General features: G+C 40.5%; 1 protein-coding gene across 10 annotated transcripts in view; it reads right to left on the bottom strand.

Annotated features, from left to right (window-relative positions):
* PSD3 (pleckstrin and Sec7 domain containing 3) overlaps positions 1–24,250 on the bottom strand; it is a 560,140-nt gene that overhangs the window by 415,173 nt on the left and 120,717 nt on the right. For 7 of the 10 annotated variants that reach the window (XM_082444219.1, XM_082444218.1, XM_082444220.1 and 4 more), the window contains one exon: positions 9,362–9,470. The exons of 2 other annotated variants lie outside the window; for them this stretch is intronic. In XM_082444219.1, coding sequence (XP_082300345.1) covers positions 9,362–9,470 — 109 coding nt within the window. Of the gene's footprint in view, positions 1–9,361; positions 9,473–24,250 lie in introns of those variants that run through there. One more of the 10 variants, XM_082444207.1, reaches the window with a different exon arrangement.

Raw genomic sequence — 24,250 nt, 5'->3', positions numbered from 1 at the left:
GCAATAAGCAACACTTTGCAAACCATCTTGAATTGTCTTCCCTAGAACCTCCCAGCCGCAGCCCATGTTAAGTCCCCACTGAGTGGCAAAGCCTAAGCCTCCTGTCCCTAGAGCAGCGACACTTTCCTTGGGCGTAACTGGGGTCATGAGTCAACTGACCTCCACTGACTTGGCTGCATTACTAAGAGGCTACCACCTGAATATTACTGGGGACGCATTCAAAACTCAATGTCAGCATTTCCATTTCTCCAGCAGGCTGTTTCTGGAGCACTTAGACAGTTTCAGTCACGTATTTAATCCACTTGGAAAAACAAAAACAAGTGGAAAGAGGTATGCCTATCAATCAAATTCAAATAAAAACACTGTCCTAGTCTCTCTACTACCTTTCTCTATGGTCTTCTGAGTTTGGGCAGTGTTTTGACGATAGATGAATGGTCAATATAAAGAAACTTCAAGAGTATTTTTGAAATGATAAAAATGTGCCATCATTTCTTTGTAAAGATTTAAAAAAAAAAAGTACTTTCCAAAAATCAATATAAACTTGCATCTCACACCCCTCTTATGATAAGCAACAACTTCTGTTGCCCCTTCCAATTTCCAGATCAACCCATCTTGATTTATCTCTCTAAAATGGTACCTGGAGAAATACAGTTACTCCAGGCTGGAGCGTTAGAAAAACAACAAGAACGGTGGAGACAAGATGGCGGAGTAGGAAGACAGAGTTCGCATCTCCTCACAAAAAGGGCACCAACTCGGCGCTGGTGGGGGACCTTGGACCCCTAAGAGGATGGGAGAAATCCCCACTCGACCAGGTAGGACGTGGGAGGGAAGGAGGGGGGGAAGAAAAGTGGAGGTGGGACGAGACTGGCACCCCTGGGGGGGAGCTGGGGGAGGGGAGAGGTTCCCATGCTCGGAGGCACCCACTCATAGCAAGAGGATCAGCAGGGAAGGAGAGGGACCTTCACAGAATCAGGGGACTGGAGGGTAATGCGGCCAGCACCTCCCCCAGCCCCTCGGGCCCCCATGAGCCTGCTGGGACCCCGGGCCTGAACCCCTGCCCCCGCCAAGGCCTCTCCTGGTGGCACAGTTCCTGGGCCTGAATTCCTCCTCCCCACCAAGGCCTCTTCCAGCTGCACGTGTCCTGGGCCTGAGCCCCCAACACAAGGCCTCTTCCGGCTGCATGAGTTGCGGACCTGAGTGGCCCCGGCCAAAGCCTCTGCCGACTGCGTGGATCCCAGGTCTGAGGCCCGCCCCGACAAAGCCTCCTCTGGCCGCGTGGGTCCAGGTGGGCCAAACGCTGCCCCCCTCCAAGGCCTCCTCCAGCCCCTGTGGGTGTGCCTGTGAACACCTGTGCCCCAGCTGGCCTGCATGGGCACATGTGCTCCAGGCCAGCTCCAGGAACAGATGCTGGTGAGAGGAGCACACGCAGACGTAGGGCTGACATAGTGAGTCCAGAGACCTACCTAGAGGTCTTGGAGGGCCCACTGGGGAGGTGGGGGTTGGCTGTAGTTCACAATCGGGAGAAGGACACTGATAGAGGAGGCACCAGGGAATATTTTATTTTTTTACTTTTTTTATCTCTTTTTTTCTTTATTTTCTTTTTTCTTTTTTTTTGCTTTTGCTGTTGTGGTTCTGTTTTGTTGTTTCATTTTTATTATTTTTTCCAATATATTTTTAATTTTTCTAATTCTATTTTTTATTGTTATTGTTCTGCTCTTTTCTGTTTGTTGTTTTTTTGTTTTGTTTTGTTTTGTTTTTGCTGCACTGTACAGCTTACAGGGTCTTGGTTCTCAGGCCAGGCGTCTGGCCTGAGCTCCTGTGGTGGGAGCACCAAGTCTAAGCCAGTGTACTAACAGAGAACTTCAGGTCCCAGGGAATATTAATCAGTGTGAGGTCTCCCAGAGGTCCTCATCTCGGCACCAAGACCCAGCTCCACACAACTGCCTGCAAACTCCAGTGCTGGACACATCAAGCCAAACAACCAGCAAGACAGGAAAACAGCCCCACCAATCAAAAGAAAAATAAGATGACAAAAAAATATGTTACAGCCAAAGAAGCAAGGTAAAAACCTACAAGACCAAATAAATGAAGAGGAAATAGGCAACCTACCTGAAAAAGAATTCACAGTAATGATAGTAAAGATGATCCAAAATCTCAAAAATAGAATGGAGGCACGGATCAAGAAAATACAAGAAATGTTTAACAAGGACGTAGAAGAACTAAAGAACAAACAATGATGAACAACACAGTAACTAAAATGAAAAATGTACTACACAGAATCAATAGCAGAATAACTGAGGGAGAAGAACGAATAAGTGAGCTGGAAGATAGAATGGTGGAAATAACTGCCGAGGAGCAGAATAAAGAAAAAAGAATGAAAAGAAATGAGGACATTCTCACAGACATCCGGGACAACATTAAACACACCAACACTCAAATTATAGGGGTCCCAGAAGAAGAAGAGAAAGAGAAAGGGTCTGAAAAAATATTTGATGAGATTATAGTCAAAAACTTCCCTAACATGGGAAATAGTCACCCAAGTCAAGGAAGTGCAGAGAGTCCCATACATGATAAGCCCTAGGGGAAACACGGCGAGACACATATTAATCAAACTAACAAAAATTAAATTCAAAGAAAAAATATTAAAAGCTGCAAGGGAAAAACAAAAAATAACATATAAAGGAATCCCCATAAGGTTATCAGCTGATTTTTCACCAGAAACTCTGCAGGCTAGAAGGCAGTGGCAGGATATACCTAAAGTGATGAAAGACAAGAACCTACAGCCAAGATTACTCTACCCAGCAAGGATCTCATTCAGATTTGACAGAGAAATCCAAAGCTTTACAGACAAGGAAAAGCTAAGAGAATTCAACACCAACAAACCAGCTTTACAACAAATGCTAAAGGAACTTCTCTAGGCAGGAAACACAAGAAAAGAAAAAGACCTACAAGAACAAACCCAAAACAATAAAGAAAATGGCAATAGTAACATAGATATCGATAATTACATTAAATGTAAATGGATTAAATGCTCCAATCAAAAGATACAAATTGGCTGAATGAATACAAAAACAAGACCCATATATACAAGACAGTATATATGCTGTCTACAAGAGACCCACTTCAGACCTAGAGACACATACACAGACTGAAACTGAGAAGACGGAAAAAGATATTCCATGCAAATGGAAATCAAGAGAAAGCTGGAGTACCAATACTCATATCAGATAAAATAGACTTTAAAATAAAGAATGTTTTACAAGAGACAAGGAAGAACACTACATAATGATCAAGGGATCAATCCAAGAAGAAGACATAATAATTATAAATATTTATGCACCCAACATAGGAGTGCCTCAATACATAAGGCTTAAAAGGGGAAATTGACAGTAACACAGTAATAGTGGGGGACTTTTAACCCCCCACTTACACCAATGAATAGATCATCCAGATAGAAATTCAACAAGGAAACACAAGCTTTAAATGACACAACAGACCAGACAGACTTAATTGATATTTATAGGACGTTCCATCCGAAAGCAGCAGAGTACACTTTCTTCTCAAGTGCATACAGAATATTCTCCAGGATAGATCACATCTTGGGTCACAAATCAAGCCTCAGTAAATTTAAGAAAACTGAAATCATATCAAGCATCTTTTCTGACCACAAAGCTATGTGATTAGAAATCAATTACAGGGACTTCCCTGGTGACGCAGTGGTTAAGAATCTACCTGCCAATGCAGGGGTCATGGGTTTGATCCCTGATCCAGGAAGATCCCACTTGCCGCAGAGTAATTAAGCCTGTCTGCCACAGCTACTGAGCCTGCGCTCTAGAGCCGGCGAACCACAACTACTGAGCCCACGTGCCACAACTACTGAAGTCCACGAGCCTAGAACCTGTGCTCCACAGTAAGAGAAGGCACTGCAATGAGACACCCGTGCAGAGTAGCTCGCAACAAAGAGTAGCTCCTGCTCACTGCATCAAGAGAAAGCCCACATGCAGCAATGAAGACCCAGCGCAACCAAAAATAAATAAATAGATAAATTTTTTTTTAAAAGAAATCAATTACAGGGAAAAACTGTAAAAAACACAAACACATGGAGTCTAAACAAATGTTACTAACGAAGAGATCACTGAAGGAATCAAAGAGGAAATAAAACAACACACAGAAACAAATGACAACGACAACACAATGACCCAAAACCTATGGGATGCAGCAAAAGCAGTTCTAAGAGGGAACTTTATAGCAATTCAATCTCACCTCAAGAAACAAGAAGAATCTCAAATAAACAATCTAACCTAACACCTAAAGCAACTAGAGAAAGAAGAACAAAGAAAACCCAAAATTAGTAGAAGGAAAGAAATAATAAGGATCAGAGCAGAAATAAATGAAATAGAAATGAAGAAAACAATACCAAAGATCAATAAAACTAAACTGGTTCTTTGAGAAGATACACAAAACTGATAAACCTTTAGCCAGACTCATCAAGTAGAAAAAGGAAGACTCAAATCCATAAAATTAGAAATGAAAAAGGAGAAACTACAAATGACACCACAGAAATACAAACGATCATAACAGACTACTACAAACAACTATATGCCAATAAAATGGACAACCTGGAAGAAATGAAAAAATTCTTGGACAGGTACAACTTCTAAGACTGAACCAGGAAGAAATAGAAAATATAAACAGACCAATCACAAGTAATGAAATTGAAACTGTAATTTAAAATCTTCCAAGAAACAGAAGTCCAGGACCAGGTGGCTTCACAGGTGAATTCTATCAAACATTTAGAGAAGAGCTAACACCCATCCTTCTCAAACTCTTCCCAAAATTTGCAGAGGGAGGAACACTCCTAAACTTGGTTCTACGAGACCACCATCACCCTGCTACCAAAAGCAGACAAAGATATCACAAAAAACGAAAATTACACACCAATATCACTGATAAACATAGATGCCAAAATCGTCAAAAAATTACTAGCAAACAGAATCCAACAACACATTAAAGGATCATATACCACAATCAAGTGGGATTTATCCTAGGAATGCAAGGATTGCAAGGATTCTTCAATATAAGCAAATCAATCAATGTGATACACCATATTAACAAATTAAAGAAAAAAACCACATGATCATCTCAATAGATGCAGAAAAAAGCTTTAAGACAAAATTCAACACCCATTTATGATAAAAACTCTCCAGAAGTGGGCACAGAGGGAACCTACTTCAACATAATAAAGGCCATATATGACAAACCCATAGCAAATATCAATCTCAATGGTGAAAAACTGAGAGCATTTCCTCTAAGATCAGGAACAAGGATGTCCACTCTCACCACTATTATTTAACATAGTTTTGCAAGTCCTAGCCACAGCAATCAGAGAAGAAAAAGAAATGAAAGGAATACAAATTGGAAAAGAAGAAGTAAAACTCTCACTGTTTGCAGATGACATGATACTATACAGAGAAAATCCTAAAGATGCCACCAGAAAACTACTAGAGCTAATCAGTTAATGTTGAAGGATACAAATTTAATGCACAAAAATCTCTTGCAGTCCTATACACTAACAACAAAAAATCAGTAAGAAAACAATCCCATCTACCATGGCAACAAAAAGAATAAAATACCTAAGAATAAACCTACCTAGGGAGACAAAAGATCTGTATGCAGAAAACTATAAGACACTGATGAAAGAAATTAAAGGTGATACAAACAGATGGAGAGATATACCATGTTCTTGGATTGGAAGAATCAATATTGTGAAAATGACTATACTACCCAAAGCAATCTACAGATTCAATGCAATCCCTATCAAATTACCAATGGCATTTTTCATAGAATTAGAACAAAAGATTTTACAATTTGTGTGGAAACACAAAAGACTCCAAACAGCCAAGCAATCTTGAGAAAGAAAAACAGAGCTAGAGGAATCAGGCTCCCTGACTTCAGACTACACTACAAAGCTACAGTAATCAAGACAGTACTGGCACAAAAACGGAAATATAGATCAATGGGACAGGATAGAAAGCCCAGAGATAAACCCACACACCTACGGTCAACTAATCTATGACAAAGGAGGCAAAGATAGACAATGGAGAAAAGACAGTCTCTTCAATAAGTGGTGCTGGGAAAGCTGGACAGCTACATGTAAAAGAATGAAATTAGAACACTTCCTAACACCATACACAAAAATAAACTCAAAATTGATTAAAGACCTAAATGTAAGGCCAGACAGTATAAAACTCTTAGAGGAAAACATAGGCAGAACACCCTTTGACATAAATCACAGCAGGATCTTTTTTGACCCACCTCCTAGAGTAATGGAAATAAAAACAAAAATAAACAAATGGGACCTAATTAAACTTAAAAGCTTTTGTACAGCAAAGAAGACCATAAACGAGGTGAAAAAACAACCCTTAGAATGGGAGAAAATATTTGCAAACAAAGCAACTGACAAGGGATTAATCTCCAAAATATACCAACAGCTCCTGCAGCTCAATATCAAAAAAACAAAAAACTCAATCAAAAAATGGGCAGAAGACCTAAAGAGACATTTCTCAAAAAAGACATACAGATGGCCAAGAGGCATGTGAAAAGATGCTCAACACTGCTAATTATTAGCAATTATTATTAGCAATTATTAGAGAAATGCAAATCAAAACTACAATGAGGTATCACCTCACACGGGTCAGAATGGCCACCACCAAAAAATCTACAAAGAATAAATGTTGGAGGGGGTGTGCAGAAAAGGAACCCTCTTGCACTGTTGGTGGGAATGTAAATTGATACAGCCACTATGGAGAACAGTATGGAGGTTCCTTAAAAAACTAAAAATAGAATTACCATATGACCCAGCAATCCCACTACTGGGCATATACCCTGAGAAAACCATAATTCAGAAAGACACATGCACCCCAATATTCATTGCAGCACTATTTACAATACTCAGGTCATGGAAGCAACCTAAATGTCCATCGACAGACGAATGGATAAAGAAGATGTGGTACATATATACAATGGAATATTACTCAGTCATAAAAAGGAATGAAACTGAGTCATTTGCAGAGACGTGGATGGACCCAGAGACTGTCATACAGAGTGAAGTAAGTCATAAAGAGAAAAACAATTATTGTATATTAATGCATACATGTGGAATCTAGAAAAATGGTACAGATGAACCTATCTGCAGGGCAGGAATAGAGACACAGACGTAGAGAACAAACGTATGGACACAGGCGGGAGGGGCGGTGGGGGAGAGAAGTGGGGGTGGGATGAATTGGGAGATTAGGATTGACATGTATACACTAGCATGTGTAAAACAGATAGCTAGTGGGAACCTGCTGTATGGCGCAGGGAGCTCCACTTAGTGCTCTGTGCTGATCTAGATGGGTGGGATTGGGGGTTGTTGAGGGAGGTCCAAGAGGGAGGGGATATATATATATATACATATAGTTGATTCACTTCGTTTTACAGCAGAAACTAACACAACATTGTAAAGCAACTATACCCCAATAAAAAAATAAAAATAAAAAATAAATTAAAAACAAAAAACAAAAACAGTACCTGGCACTTCATCTCTGCATACCTAAATTAAAATGCACACTCTTCACCCTCCATGATTCTGCCCCTTTCTAAATGGTTATCTTTCTAAACCTATCTCTCACAGATATGCTTTGCAAACCAACCTGAGCAGTTCCTCCCTGTTCTCCAAACAATTTGTATTTTCTGCCACCACACCCTTGCTCATACCCTTCCCTCAGTCTGAAATGCCCTCCCCAAAACTCGATTAATCAGAATACTAGTCATTCTTTAAGAACAGTGCAATTTTCACCTCCTCCATGAAGCCATCACCAGCACAGCTGGAAGTGATCATTCCCTCTCTCTGACCAAAGAATTAGCCCCCAGGTGGCAAGGACTGTCTTCTACTCCTTTGTACCATGACAGTGCCCAGCACAGGTGACTAGCACATAATAAGTGTTCATCAAATTGATTTGTTTAATAAATGCATGCACACTTACACACCTGCAGAATAACATCACACTAGAAATAAATAATACCAACCATTTTTACCAAGGCAAATAAGGAACAGGAGGTTTAAAATGTCATTCTGATTTGCCTCAGGTACACTTTGGAAAACTACAAAACCTATGAGTAAGGTAGACCCAAACTCACCCACCAATAAGTCAAAGGACTGTGTAGACATTTGATAGTATCTCTATATAGTGAAGTAAAATTCATGTTTTATCAAAGTTAAAAACAGCTTAATTAGCACAAAATCACAAAGTTAAGGCTATACCAAGGAGGAGTTTTACACAGTCTTGGGGTGATGACAGTCAGTACTCCCTGCGACAAAGTGAATAAATGACTAAGTGCCCCAAATCTCAAGCCTAGAATGTTAGGTATTTATGCTACATAATAAAAGCAGAATGATTTTTTTAAAATAATTTAGCTGTTTTATACTTCATTAAGAGTCCCCAACTACTGAAATATCTAATAAATATTCATTATTAAGGTAAAAGGAATTATTGATATACACTGCATTCTTGCTAGCCCCAGGTATTAGGGAGCCCATTATATAATCCCATCTAACACGTAAAGCAAAATGAATAGTTAGCATTTGACTTCTTCAACTGAACAACAGCTATCAATACATTAGGTCAGATTCCTTGTCTACCCAAAACAGAAATCAGTGTCAGAAATCAGCGATGGAGCTGAGGAGAGTCAGGATTGTACTTTTTCTAAATGTCAGCTTCAAAGGTCAGGAATATGATGATGATGATGATCACAATAAATAATAATGGCAGCAAACACTTCCATAGCATTTATTACATGCCAAGTACGGTTTTGAGATCCTTACATATGTCAATCTACCTAATCCTCAAAAGATTTCTGAGACATGTATCACTATAAGCCCATTTTACAGATGAGAAAACTGAGGCAAAAATAGCTTGGACAACTTACTCAAGGTCACGCATCTCATAAGTTACAAGGCCAGAATTGACGCTCAAGAAGCCTAGCTAAAGAGCCAAGGCTCTTAACCACATTCAGTACCCTTCTCTTGGGAGCCTGACTCCCAAGACTCCTATGGCCTTTATCTCCTGCTGATTGAGTACCTTTTCTCCATCTGCACCACTGCCTTCCTACCTCTGTGAAACCTGTTTGCTTTAATTATTCACTAATAATTCTACACCTTCCTAAGGTGTAGAACTCAGAAATACAGGATGTGATTCTAATAGCCTGTTTTAGGTAATTTCAAGTCACTTCTTGATTTGAAGAATTCTCAGCTTCTGAGAGTTGAAATTTCAATAGCACTTCCTATCTGTTACCTGAAAGAGGAAGGTAGGGAAACACTTACTAGTATCTGGAGTTTTCTCTTCAGATCTGCCAAATAAAAATTCATATTTGGCCTTGGCAACACTCTGGGAATGTGCTGATGTACTGTTAACCCAAACAAATGTCTCTGCCTGCAAAATTAGAGCAAAACAAAGACATCATTAAAAGTACATCATAAAAAATACATCATAAAGCAAATCAACCAACAAGAGAATGGTTATGACATTTCTACTTGATAGAATGCTATACAGCCATTAAAAATGAAACATAAAAATCATAACATAACATAAATCAGAATACAAGATGATCACAGCAAGATTACAACTATATAGAAAGATAAACATATAAACATCTATGGGGAACATGAAAAATATGAAAAGTTTGGCTTGATTGGAGGGCAGAATTATGGTAGAATTTCTAAAAATTAAGTATATGTTATTTTGCAATAAGAAAACTGTATTTTATTTTTAGACACATCATTTTCCAAATGATTATCATTACCCACAGCCCATAGCAGGAATATTTCTGTGCATGGGTTCTGCTAAAGTATGTCAACAAAAAGTAGTCTTTCCCCAAAAGAGACCACATTTTTATTTAATCAGGAACACCATTTAGCCAAACAGGAGTACCAGGCATTTATACTTATTATCCTAAATTCAAGCATCTGTCCCAGTGTCCTTTGGAATTCCTAAATGTCCCTTATTTGAAAGAAAAACTACAAAGGTCACTGAAGTGGTTCACAACATGATTCTCAATTCCTATCACCCTTTTCCTGGCTGCTTTAGGCAACTGCCAAAAATCAGGAGTGTCTCCTTTCTCTGGCCTAGGATTAATTAAAAATAAGTAACAAGGCAGAAATTTCAAAACACAAAGAAATTTGACCGAGTCCAATCAGGGAGTCATTATTCTGCCTCTTCACTTCGAACTCAAAAATTAAAACCAGGATCCAGATATTACCACACTGGTTTCTACCATCTAATCATGAGACATCTTTCTCATGTCTGAGCAGCAACTGACCATTCACTTTAGGAGAGAGGAGCATGAAGGGTTCTATCAGCAACCAGGCAGCTACTTCAAGGAGGGAAATTTTATGACGTCTGCTTTACCCTTTGGAGCAGAAATGATTGACAGCAGTGAGGAGGCCCATGGCTGGGTTATGAGTACCTCCATCACCCTCTGCAGACAGGTTCAGTGGGCAGGCCTCTCTTTGTTCTTGAATAACAATATCAAAGACCTTCTTGAACAATTTCAAGATAGCAATTTCTTAAAATAGCTCTACAATCACTTAATGTTCACAATGTGTAAAATTATTCTTTCTGGAAAAGGTGCACACTCCTCTTGGAGTTGCATGCTTCATAATCACAGGCTGTTAATTATCCTTTTCCCTGATGGAGAGGCAATATTCACTTGTTGATGTGTTTAGGGAGCCTCAGGCTGATAAAGGAGGAACTTGGTGCCCTAATTTAGGTAGGGGGTGGTTAGGAAAGGCTCTCTAAGGAACCAATACCTGAAGAGATGAGAAGGACGGGAGCTGAGGAAGGGCAGAAACATGCAGCTGAGCAGAGGGTCACACACAATGGCCTCAAAGTATGAAAGGACCAGGCTACCCAAATAACTGAGGGAAAGCCAACGTGGCCACAGAATAGTGGGTACACGGGCAAGTTTAGAGGCGGACCAGAGAAACAGCACAGCACAAACACTGGAAAGGAGGCAGGGGCCAAAAACACAGGCTGCAGGTCAGGGAAAGGCTTGATGGGAAGCCACCGGACGGTTCTAAACGTACGGTGGTCACTAACATTTTTAGAAGATCATTCACTGACACTTTAAAAAAATCATACGGTTCTTATAGGGGAAACTGATTGGAGTAAGTCAAGAGGAAGGAGAGACACCAGTCAGAAGTGCCAATGAGAATGCATGAAAGTTTCAAGTAGGATGATGGCAATGGAAACAGACAGAAGTAGATAAATGTGAAATGTACCTGTAGGGAGACTCTACATAAATTTTCTGACAAACTGGGTTTAAGGAATAAGGGAAAGGAAGAAATCAAGCATAACTGTAATGGATAACATTTACTAACCACTTAACTCCAGGCCAGGCTGTTCCAGTGCAATACCTGGGATGTCTCATGTAATACTCAGAACAGTCCTATGAGGTGGGCACTGCTGCCATCCCAGTCTCACAGGCAGAGAAAGGGAGGCTTGTCGCTTGTCCAAGGTGACACAGCTAGTAAACCGTGGACCCCAGATTCAGATCCTGAATCCAGAACCCATGGCCCAGAGAATGATCCCAGGAATCTGGTTTGAGCAGCTGGGTGGTGTGTTGAGATGGGGGAGACTAGAGAAGAAACACTGTCATTAGATTGCATTTGGGCCTGAGGTGACCTCAGGAAAACAATAGAGAAGAAGATTTTAAAGGAAAACTCCATTACTTGGGAAAAGAATCTGAAAAAGACTGGATATATGGGGAATTCCCCGGTGGTCGTTAGGACTCTGCGCTCTCACTACTGAGGGCAGCATCGATGAAGCAGCAGTTTTAAGAAATTCCAGGAAGGTAATTTTTGACACACAGTCTTAAAGCCTGGGAACTATTCTCCAAAGAAAGGTTCCTCTTGAGCAAGAGTGCTTAACCTCAGAATTTTGGAGGTCTGAAGTTAGACAGGGAAAAAAATTACATCTTTATTTTCACTTACCTTAAACTGAAATGTAGCTTTTTTTTCAAATATGCATATACTCTACAAACCACAGTATTATTATCAGTAACCGTAACTTTGTCACCAGTTGAAATCACAGCCATTTTCACTTCATGTAACAATTACTGCAAATACCTTGAACTATCATTTATACCCATCCCTACTTTGAAATGATAGTAGTTACAAGACCCACCACTAAATCTTACTATGAATAAGAAAATACAATATATCACCATATCACACATTTGTTTAATATTTTGGTACCCTATATAATTGGTTTCTTTTGCAGCTCCGTGTATATTACTGTATACACTTAAAAAGCATTATTCTGACAAGAGATCAAGAGCTTTACCAGACTGCCAAAAGGGGCCACAGCACAGAAGAAGGTTAAGAGACCCTGTTCAAGAGCATCCATCCTTAAACTGCAGTGCATGGTCTATTAGTGGCTTTGTAATCAGCTGTGTGGGTCATGGCCAGATTTTCTTTATAAATAAGTTTATACACACACATATATATTTAACAGAATAAAACGGAAAATATCAAAGTAGATATAGCACTTGGTAAGATAACCATTGTTTTATGAAACTTCTAAGAGTGTGTGTGTGTGTGTGTGTGTGTGTGTGTGTGTGTGTGTGTGTGTGTTTTGGGTCATGACGTAAAATATATTTTTCACCATGAGTCCAGATCAAAACTGTGGCAACACAGTGCTCCAGAGCGGTTCTCAAACTTAAGCATGAATTAGCATTACCTACAGGGCTTGTTAAAGCACATATTGGGGTTTCACCCAGAGTTTCTGGTTCAGGGGGTCTGGGATTTGGGGCCTGAGAATGTGCGTTTTCTCGCACCTTTGCCAGCGATGTTGATGCTGCTGGTCCAGGGACCACATTTTGTGAACCACTGCTCTAGACCAGCGTTTCCCATGCTTTACTGTATATATGAACTGCCTGGGAGTCTTGTTAAAACACAGATCAAGCAGGCCTGGGGTAGGGCTTGAGACTCTGCATTCCTAAGAAGTTCCCAGGGGATGCTGATGCTGGTCCACAGAGCACACCTATGCTAAGGTTTGGAAGTGAAGCGGTGTTCAAAGCACACTCAGACTCTCACAGAAGAGAAACACCTGTTAAAAGGATGCTCCAACCAAGAGTAAAAGATACTACAGGGCTCCACTCTAATAAAACACTCCATACTCTGAAAATTGTGGGGAACCCCAAAACCCAACATTCAGGCCCAGTCAAAGCACCACCATTCCCCTGACTTGCCCAGCGAAATAAAATTCACTCCGCTTATAATAATTACTTATTCTTAAAGCTAGATGCCCCACTGCCCTTCCCATGCCAAGGGTTACAAATCTTCACCCACCTACCTCCACAACAATTTTTGCAGGTCAAAAAAATTTTACTTGAAATACTCAGCACTACTTTTTCTTCTGTATTACTAACTGAAAAATATATATTCTTTTTTATCACAGCCACTGTGATAAAGTATGGGATATGAAGTAACATTAGCAAATGGACTGTCGGCTGATCCAGACTTGAATCCCAGGTGAGACTCCCACTCAATCACACTAACGTTCAGTCCTGGACTTCAGCTTCAGTCTTAGACTTCAGCTTCTTTTTATTGACAAAAAGAGTTATTCAAATTCATCTCTAAGGTCCCTTCTAATTCTGAAGCACAGAGATTCTTCACACTTCTGAGCCACCTTCACAGATATTACATTAAGGAGGAATAACACAAGTCTTTTCCTTGTGATAAAGTTACAGTGACATGGTCACCATAATATGTAAGTCAGCAGTCCATCTTTAAATGGACAGGACAAGTAAAATCTCAACCTTACATTTTACATGGCTTTTCAAATTTACAAAGAATTTTCACCGAATATCATCCAAGTCTCAAGATGTTGCTGATTATAATTACCAATTTCAGATACAAGAGAAACACTACTGACATAAAATAATTCTTTTAATTCCCTAGCTATAAAAAATCAAGAGGAGAAAGCAGAAAGCTGCAAGCAAATTTTAGAAGTAATTTTCAGTTGATTTGGGAGGGGAAGTAAGGGGTCGGGGTGGGAGAGGTGGAGACAGGGCTTGAGGGTAGTCTGAGGAGGGTGGCGTGCTCCTTCACATCCTTATCATTTCAATTTCAGGATCATGTTCAGAGGATATGAGACCTCTAAAGTCAGTCAGGGCTGAATATTATAAAGTGCTTTAGGCCAGAGAATATTAAAAGCTAAACTAATGACTATAAAAGTAATGTTTCACAACTCACTCAAAACTAATACGATTCCAACATTCACACTCCATGCCTGATCCCACTCAATCCCATCTGATTCCATCACCCAGAAGTCAGGCCCACAGAATCAGGGCGCCGAGCGCGGCAACTCAAGTGCAGGCAGCACTAGAACCTTAGTGCCGATGCTGCCAAAGGCAATGGTTGGGTGTTACGGGCAGAACTGTGTCCCCCAAAATTCATATGTTGAGTCCTAGCTCCAGCACCTTACATGTGACTGCATTTGGAAACAGGGTCTATAAGGTCATTAGAGTGGGCCCTAATCCAGTGCGACCAGTGCCTTATAAGAAGAGATTAGGACACAGACACACATAGAAGGAAGCCCATACAAAGACACGGGGAGAAGGCAGCCAGCCATCTGCAGGCCAAGGAAAGAGGCCTCCGAAGAAACCAACCCTACTGACACCTTGAGCCTGGACTTCTTAGATTACAGACCTGTGAGAGGATAATTTTCCCTCTGGCTAAGCTACCCAGTCTGTGGTACCTTATTATAGCAGCCTATCATCAGGGAAGGCTGAAAGAGTTAAGAGCAAATGGGAAGTTGTTTAAGATGACAGGTAACTTAGGTCTGTTAAAAGGGAACAGAACCAACCAAGCCACACCAAAGAATACTCAAAGGCAAAGGAAAGGGGGCAGGGGGAAGGTGGAAGGAGGAGGGGTTAACACAAGCAGGACTGGTGAAAAGGAAAGGTTATCAAGCAGTTAGATCCCCAGATCTGCTTCACTGGAAAGTTTGCCGCCCCCCACTTCATTCAAGCAAAAGACTGGAATTTTATTCATGGGTGAGATTTTTCACAGAACATCTCTGGCCTGGGGGACACCAAGCACAACTGATACGAGGACACCAGAGTAGAAAGGGGACTTGCTTGCTGGATGCTAAGATGCTTAGACTTCTTCTCCAGCTCTGTTCCCTGAGCTGGTCTACGAGCAGGTACCCCCAGTAGCAATGAGCACACCCAGCCATTCAACATCCAGTTCTTTTATTTCACCCAGCCTATGGAGTGCTGCACCCTGGACTTTACCCTGCAAGGCAAGAGATCTGAAGAGCTTTCTCTGCAGAAAGCAACCACCTCAAGAAGAAAGACCTAAATAGTTACGTCAGGGGTCCACTGATGAATGGCCTAACCAGCTCCTCCCCACAGTGAAGCTCAGAACTTCCAATTGGCTATTTAGACCCACTATTACATGACATTAGATTCCTTAACTTCCATGACTATGAGTTATTTGAAAACTACAGGCCCATTATTTTGCAGAGTGTTCTTCAACGTGGGTTTGTCTTTACATTTCCTCATGATTACAGTCATATACTTTTTTTTTAAATTTTTATTTTATATTGAGTATAGTCGATTTACAATGTTGTGTTAGTTTCAGGTGTACAGCAAAGTGGTTCAGTTATACATATATCCATTCTTTTTCAGATTCTTTTCCCATATAGGTTATTACGGAATATTGAGTAGAGTTCCCTGTGCTATACAGTAGGTCCCTGTTGACTATTTTATACAGAGTAGTGTATATGTTAATCCCAAACTCTTAATTTATCCCTCCCCGACACCTTTCCCTTTGGTGACCATAAATTTGTTTTCTATGTCTGTGAGTCTGTTTCTGTTTTGTAAATAAGTTCATTTGTATCGTTTTTTTAGATTCCACATATAAGTGATATCATATGATATTTGTCTTTGTCTGACTTACTTCACTTAGTACGATCATCTCTAGGTTGATCCATGCTGCTGCAAATGGCATTATTTCATTCTTTTTTATGGCTGAGTAGTATTCTATTGTATATATGTACCACATCTTCTTTATCCATTCATCTGTCAATGAGCATTTAGGTTGCTTCCATGTCTTGGCTATTGTAAACAGTGCTGCAATGAACACTGGGGTGCATGTATCTTTTCGAAGTATGGTTTTCTCTGGATACATGCCCAGGCGTGGGATTGCTGGATCACATGGTAGTTCTATTTTTAACTTTTTAAGGAACCTCCATACTGTCCTTCAGAGTGGCTGTTATCAGTTTACATTCCCACCAACAGTGTAGGAGGGTTCCCTTTTCTCCACACCCTCTCCAGCATTTACTGTTTGTAGACTTTTTTTTTAACTTTTTATTTTATATTGAAGTATAGCCAATTAACAGTGTTGTGATAGTTTCAGGTGCACAGCAAAGGAACTCAGCCATACATACACATGTATCCATTCTCCCCCAAACTCCCCTCCCATCCAGGCTGCCACATAACACTGAGCAGAGTTCCCTGTGCTATACAGTAGGTCCTTGTTGGTTATCTATTTTAAATACAGCAGTGTGTACATGTCGATCCCAAACTCCCTGACTATCCCTTTCCCCCATCCTTCCCTCCTGGTAACCATAAGTTCATTCTCCACAGTGGCTGTATCAATTTACATTCCCACCAACAGTGCAAGAGGGTTCCCTTTTCTCCACACCCTCTCCAGCATTTATTGTTTCTAGACTTTTTGATGATGGCCATTCTGACCAGTGTGAGATGATACCTCATTGTAGTTTTGATTTGCATTTCTCTAATACTTTGCAATACTGAGCAACTGTTCATGTGCTTTTTGGCCACCTGTATGTCTTCTTTGGATAAATGTCTATTTAGATCTTCTGCCCAATTTTTAAAAATATTTTACTATACTTCATTATTTATCCTTCCATCTACGTATAGTTCAATCCTTCCTTTTATATCAGTATACTTCAAAAAATATTTGTAGACATCAAGTACACTTCCTCCTAAAAACTTTAATATGCATATAACCACCTAAAGGTCAATATTTATTTTTTAACATCCTTATTGGAGTATAATTGCTTTACATTGTTGTGTTAGTTTCTGCTGTATAACAAAGTGAATCAGCTCTACGCATACATACATCCCCATATCCCCTCCCTCTTGCGTCTCCCTCCCACCCTCCTTATCCCACCCCTCTAGGTGGTCACAAAGTACGAGCTGATCTACCTGTGCTTTGCGGCTGCTCCCCACTAGCTATCTATTTTACATTTGGTAGTGTATATATGTCAATGCCACTCTCTCACTTCGTCTCAGCTGACCCTTCCCCCTCCCCGTATCCTCAAGTCCATTCTCTACATCTGCATCTTTATTCCTGTCCTGCCCCTAGGCTCTTCAGGACTTTTTTTTTTTTTAGATCCCATATATATGTGTTAGCATACGGTATTTGTTTTTCTCTTTCTAATTTACTTCACTCTGTATGACAGACTCTAGGTCCATCCATCTCACTACAAATAACTCAATTTCATTTCTTTTCATGGTTGAGGAATATTCCATTGTATATATGTGCCACATCTTCTTTATCCATTCATCTGTCGATGGACACTTAGGTTGCGTCCATGTCCTGGCTATTGTAAATAGTGCTGCAATGAACATTGTGGTACATGACTCTTTTTGAATTATGGTTTTCTCAGGGTATATGCCCAGTAGTGGGATTGCTGGGTCATATGATAGTTGTATTTTTAGTTTTTTAAGGAACCTCCATACTGTCCTCCATAGTGGCTGTATCAATTTACATTCCCACCAACAGTGCAAGAGGGTTCCCTTTTCTCCACACCCTCTCTAGCATTTACTGTTTATAGATATTTTGATGATGGCCATTCTGACCGGTGTGAGGTGATACCTCACTGTAGTTTGGATTTGCATTTCTCTAATGATTAGTGCTGTTGAGCATCCTTTCATGTGTTTGCTGGCCATCTGTATATCTTCTTTGAAGAAATGTCTATTTAGGTCTTCTGCCCATTCTGCCCATTTTTTGATTGGGTTGTTTGTTTTGTTTGTTTTTTTTTTTGATATTGAGCTGCATGAGCTTTTTGTATATTTTGGAGATTAATCCCTTATTGGTCACATCATTTGCACATATTTTCTCCCATTTTGTAGGTTGTCTTTTCATTCTGTTTGTGGTTTCCTTTGCTGCGCAAAAGCTTTTAAGTTTTATCAGGTCTCATGTGTTTATTTTTGTTTTTATTTTCCTTACTCTAGGAGGTGGGTCCAAAAAGATATTGCTGCAATTTACGTCAAAAAGTGTTCTGTCTATGTTTTCTTCTAAGAGTTTTATAGTATCCAGCCTTACATTTAGGTCTTTAGTCCATTTTGAGTTTACTTTTGTGTATGGTGTTAGAGAATGTTCTAATTTCATTCTTTTACATTTTTTCCCAGCACCACTTATTGAAGAGACTCTCTTTTCTCCACTGTATATTCTTGCCTCCTTTGTTGTAGATTAACTGACCATAGATGCATGGGTTTATCTCTGGGCTTTCTATCCTGTTCCATTGATCTATAAGTCTGTCTTTGTGCCAGTACCATACTGTTTTGATTACTGTAGCTTTGTAGTATAGTCTGAAGTCAGGAAGCCTGATTCCTCCAGCTGTTTTTCTTTCTCAAGACTGCTTTGGCTATTTGAGGTCTTTTGTGTTTCCATACAAATTTTAAGGTGTTTTGGTGCATTTCCTCATGATTACATTCAGATTATGCATCTTTGACAGGAATGTCACATAAGTGATGTTATCCACTCTGCATCCTATTTAGAGGCACAGGATTTCAATTTGTCCCATTCCTGATCATATTCACTTTGATCTGCCAGGCCTCTCTACTGTCAACTGAGAACTTTCTCTCTGTAATTAATCAGTATTCTGTGGAAAGACTTAGAAACTATGTACAGTAAGTCCCCTACATATGAACGAGTTCCATTCTGAGAGCACATTTGTAAGTCCAATGTGTTCGTAAGTCCAACAAAGTTAGCGGAGGTACCCAACTAACACAATCGGCTACATAGTACTGTACTGTAATAGGTTTATAATACTTTTCACACAAATAATACATAAAAAACAAACAAACAAAACAAAAAGTAAAGAAAACATTTTTAATCTTATGGTACAGTACCTTAAAAGTACAGTAGTACAGTACAACAGCTGGCATACAGGGGCTGCCATCAAGTGAACAGGCAAGAAGAGCTACTGACTGGAGGAGGGAGAGGAGATGGGAGATGGTAGAGCTGAAGGATCGTCAGCAATAGGAGACAGAGGGCAAGCTGCAATTTCACTTACTCCTGCCGTTGATGGAATGCACGTTCGCATCTCTGAAAGTTCACATGTAGGGGACTTACTATAAATATTCTGTTCCTCATCAAACCTGCAAATTATAAATTTATTTTTATCAGTAAGGACTGAATTTACTATTTCATCCAATGAGCTGTGATCCACTACTTTCGTTATTCATTTCAATGTTCAAGCTGCCTGATTTTGGCTAGTGGAAGCTCTTTCCAGCCGGCTTCTGTTCTCCTTGACACACCCCCAGTATTCTCTGAGCACCTCTTCACTTTCTGGTACAACAGGACATTCCAGGCCTCTCCCTGGAATCAGCCATTTCTCTAAGAACAAAAACCAACCCAAAAACCTGGTCCCTTTCAATGAAGAATATTGTTTAGTATGATATATAAGAAATGGACATTGAGCAGCTGGGTGTGCTCACTGCTACTGGGGGTACCTGCTCGTCGACCAGCTCAGGGGACAGACCTAATACATTTTAAATAGGACCCCGCACATGCGTGCGCACGCACACACACACTGCAGTGGGCTAAATAAGGGCCCCCCAAGATGTCCACATCCTAATCCTCAAAACCTGTGAGTGCTGCACCATATGGCAAAGACTTTCAAAATGTGATTAAGTTCTTTCATACCTGGATTACCCAGGTGGGCCAAGATTTGTGGCAGGAGAGAAGAAAGTCAGAGGAAAGCAGAGTAAGAGAAAGGACGCCATGCTATTGGATGGAGGAAGGAGCTAAGAGCCCAGGAATGCAAGGAATGGAACTCCAGGCTGTAAATGCCAGGAAACGAACTCTCCCTACAGTCTCCAGAAAAACCACTGCCCTCCTGACACCTTGATTTTAGCCCATACAATTCATTTCAAGCTTCTGGCCTCCAGAACTATGAGAGAATAAATTTCTGTTGTTTTAATCCACCAAGTTAGTGGTACTTTGCTTTAACAGCCATAGGAAATTAATGCAGACACACAGAAAATATGCATATACAAATACATACTTTTATATGTTTATTTCTGTATCTATCTAATAAAAAAACCCGTGAGTTCACACTGACACGTTTACCGTAAGTATATCTCTAATGCTTTCAAGCACAAATGAGTTATTAATGAAATAATCAAAGACTTAATGAGTAATTGTTATTCCACCTATATTGTTCCCTGTTATTGAAGTTCATCCAAATATACTTTGCTCTTCCACTATAATTAAGAAATTTGTATAGCTGAAAGACAAAGAAGCAAAATCATCCACTCCTTCAGCTTGCCTGGCTATAAAGAGAGAGATTCAAATCCTGTCATGTGCAGCATTTTTCCCTTTAAAAATATATTTGACATACGCTTGCACATAAACAAGTGGAAAAAACACCAGTGTTTGAGAATAAGGGGATGGCCCACGTAATCTGCAATTCCCTACAACCAGCTCCTACTCCCTTGAAAGGCTAATTGGATAGATTGTCCAAAAGCCAGTAACAGTAACCAAGTAAAACTGGGACTGAGAGCCTCTCAAGAGCAGAAAGAGTCCAAAAACAGCCAGGGGACAAATGGGATGACAGAGCATCCAAACCCTGACTTCTAAAGGTTAGAAACAGCATCCAAAGCAAAGGGCAAAGCAGGAATGGACTACCAGGCTACGGAGAAGACTGTGGGGAAAGGCAGGACTCACCTCATCACTAGCCAGACCTGCTGCCAGCCCGCTTTAACTGTGTGAGCGCAGAGACAGGGCTGAATTCACGGCCTTTTTAAAAGCCCCTGGAGGTCCATTCTCATCTTCCCACCAGCTGCCATCCATCTACTCAGCCCATTTCCCGAAAGCACACTCCCCTGGGAAGGGCAAGTGGGGGCTCTGTTGCTCCTCCAGACACAGAAGCCAGTCTGGCGGGAGGGGAAGGGGAAGGGGGTGCAGGAGGCTCCAGAGCAGAGACACAGAGTCCCCACCCCGCCTGCCACTGACATGCGTGTAAAGGCAGAGGGAGGGGTATGACAGCAAGCCTTCGGCCAACGCAAAGGCTCTTTCTTTGATACTCTGCATCTTGGACCCATTTTATAGTTGTCTTCCGACCAAACGGAAAGATTATACGCCCTTCTAGGGACTGCGCCTTCCCTGGCTTATTCACAATATATTATGGCTTATTACAAATGGTGATAGTGCTTTTTTTTTTTTTTTTTGGAGTGTGATGTAGAAAGTTAGGGGCTAAGAAACTAGGATGATAAACATTCATTTGTAACAAAGCCTCCCATAAAACTAATGTAAGACACAGGGATCAAGTTTTCCTGACGGCTCCTTCACTAAGGCACCAAGTGACTAAAGTGTTGGAGAGCTTCAAAGAAAGAATTTAAAAGAAAACTAGCAATCAAATATTATGCACTCACAATACATCCTCTGCCTTTCCCACCATTTCATAACCCATAATGACAGAGGGTGAGACCCTTGATGGCAAGTGTGCAGACCCAGTGATCTAAGTCTTCCTCCTGCCCTTCTCATTTCTCTGCCTACTACTACCTACCTTTTTGCCTTCCTCAGGCGCTGGATCTGTGTGATTCTGATAATGTTTAAAACTAATAAACGAAACAGACAATATAAAGGTCCAGGTTTTAAAAAGAAAAACACACATCTGTAAGCCTCAGAACACATGTCCTTACTTGCTACAGCTCTCACCCAGGAGGCTGGGGCCTTCCACATGCTGAGAGCAAGTCAGGACTTAAGTTGGGTAACAAGGGGGAATGATGGAAAGCCACAGAGAACTTTAAAAGTCAGCCCAGCATAACCAGGATCGCTGGGAGGAAATCAACCAGACTTTGAATAACAACATTCACAAATGTTCCTCTGTGTACTCAAAAAACAACAGAGGAAGGCTAGGTACTGAGAACAATCAGAACAAGGGGTAGCAAAGCTGACACAGACTACAGGCTCACAGTGAGTGTTCATAAATATTTTTCCTGAGTCCTTATAAACTCAGCAACCTAAAAAAGCCTTGAAACTTTGGCAGAAATACCACAAATTACATAAATGAAAACTAAGTATCAGCCTATTCACCAAAATCTAAGCTTCACAAATATGGAAGTAACTTCAGTTTTTTCAAATTTTCTACTAACTTCTGAAACAAAATCAAATCCACTCTAATTTTTTAAAAACATGTCATTTGGTACTTTGACAAGAAGGAAAAATAGGTGCTAACTGTGAATTCAGGGTGGGAATCATGAAAAGTAAGTATCTTCTCACCTGGTTTGCTACATCTTTATTTTCCTGAACTTGAAAGTCACCCCTGGATGGCAGCTCTGTGTTTTAGTGGAACATGTAATACCTAGAACTGGATCTTGCAGTAAGACATGTTAAAGACTATTCTTGATTAAGGTAAGAAAACCAGCCATAATTTTCTTCTCAAAGAAGGTATGTGAGTGATCAAATAAATTAGTTTCTACATGCAAAGTATAAGTCGTTCACCCAATATATATATTTATGTTTGTATGTATACAGAAAATTACTGCATGTATGGAGAAAAAAGTGTCTCAGGACAAACACAAACATTCTGAAAGTCATAAAATCCAGGCTGTAATTTAAGCTAAACCAGCACATGAAATATTAGAAATAATATAATCATTGCATTAATTTCTACAAGAAAATATACAATCCACTGAAATTTTACCAAAGTAAACTATCTCCAAGTACGGGCCCCTCTTGAAAAACACCAAATGACCACGAGTTTGATATCACAAAGAAGATCAGAAGAGTCAGGTCATCCCCCTGGGAAGCATCTGGTTCTGCCTGCAGGACATAAACCCTGACCAGATGATACAAGCATCTCATCCTGGTGTTAACAGATGCCTATTATGAAGAAATGTGCATGCACTAAGGTAAAAGGATCTATAAAACACGTATCTGTCACGTCAAGGTAAAGAAGAACACCAAAGAGAACATAGCATAAGGTCCTAAAAATAAAAATTTAACAAAAATTCCAAGTCAATTTTCAGATAAATAATACTAGTTATCTATAGTCTTGATGAAATTTTTAAATTTTTAAATATTTATTTATTTATTTATTTATTATTTCGCTGCATCAGGTCTTAGTTGCAGCACACGGGATCTTCACTGTGGCATGCGGGCTCTCTACTTGTGAGCGTGCAGGCTTAGTTTCCCCGCGGCAGGTGGGATCTTAGTTCCCCGACCAGGGATAGAACCCGTGTCCCCTGCGTTGGAAGGCAGATTCTTAACCACTGAACTATCAGAGAAGTCCCAAAATTTTTAATTTTAATTTAAAATGATACAGAAAGTGAAATATATTATGTGGGTGCCTAATAGCCCTGTTAATTACCAGTAAAGCCATTTCTTCAAAGTGACCTGTCAAGGCATTTGCCTGATTTTCCACTGATGATTTCTCAGCATCCCAGCTTCAGGCAAGTCTGATGGGAAGTCAATAGGTAAAAGGCACAAACTGACAAGGTGACCTGGATTTTGATTTCAGAAGATCTCCATTCTTTAAACTTAAATATTGTCAGGATACCCACACTACCTGCAATACTAAAATGTGCCCATTTTACATATTTAGCTTTAATAAAGACACAAACTGGGACTTCCCTGGTGGCGCAGTGGTTAAGGATCCTCCTGCCAATGCAGGGGACACGGGTTCGAGCCCTGGTCCTGGAAGATCCCACATGCCGCGGAGCAACTAAGCCCATGCATCACAACTACTGAGTCTGTGCTCTACAGCCCGTGAGCCACAACTACTGAGCCCGGGCGCCGCAACTACTGAAGCCTGCACACCTAGAGCCCGTGCTCTGCAACAAGAGAAGCCACCGCAATGAGAAGCCCGTGCACTGCAACAAAGAGTAGCCCCCGCTTACCGCAACTAGAGAAAGCCAGCGCGCAGCAATGAAGAAGCAACACAGC

Source organism: Balaenoptera physalus (assembly GCF_965194825.1).
Source record: "Balaenoptera physalus genome assembly, chromosome: 21".
NCBI lineage: Eukaryota > Metazoa > Chordata > Mammalia > Artiodactyla > Balaenopteridae > Balaenoptera > Balaenoptera physalus.
This window is presented reverse-complemented; position numbering and strand designations above follow the sequence as displayed.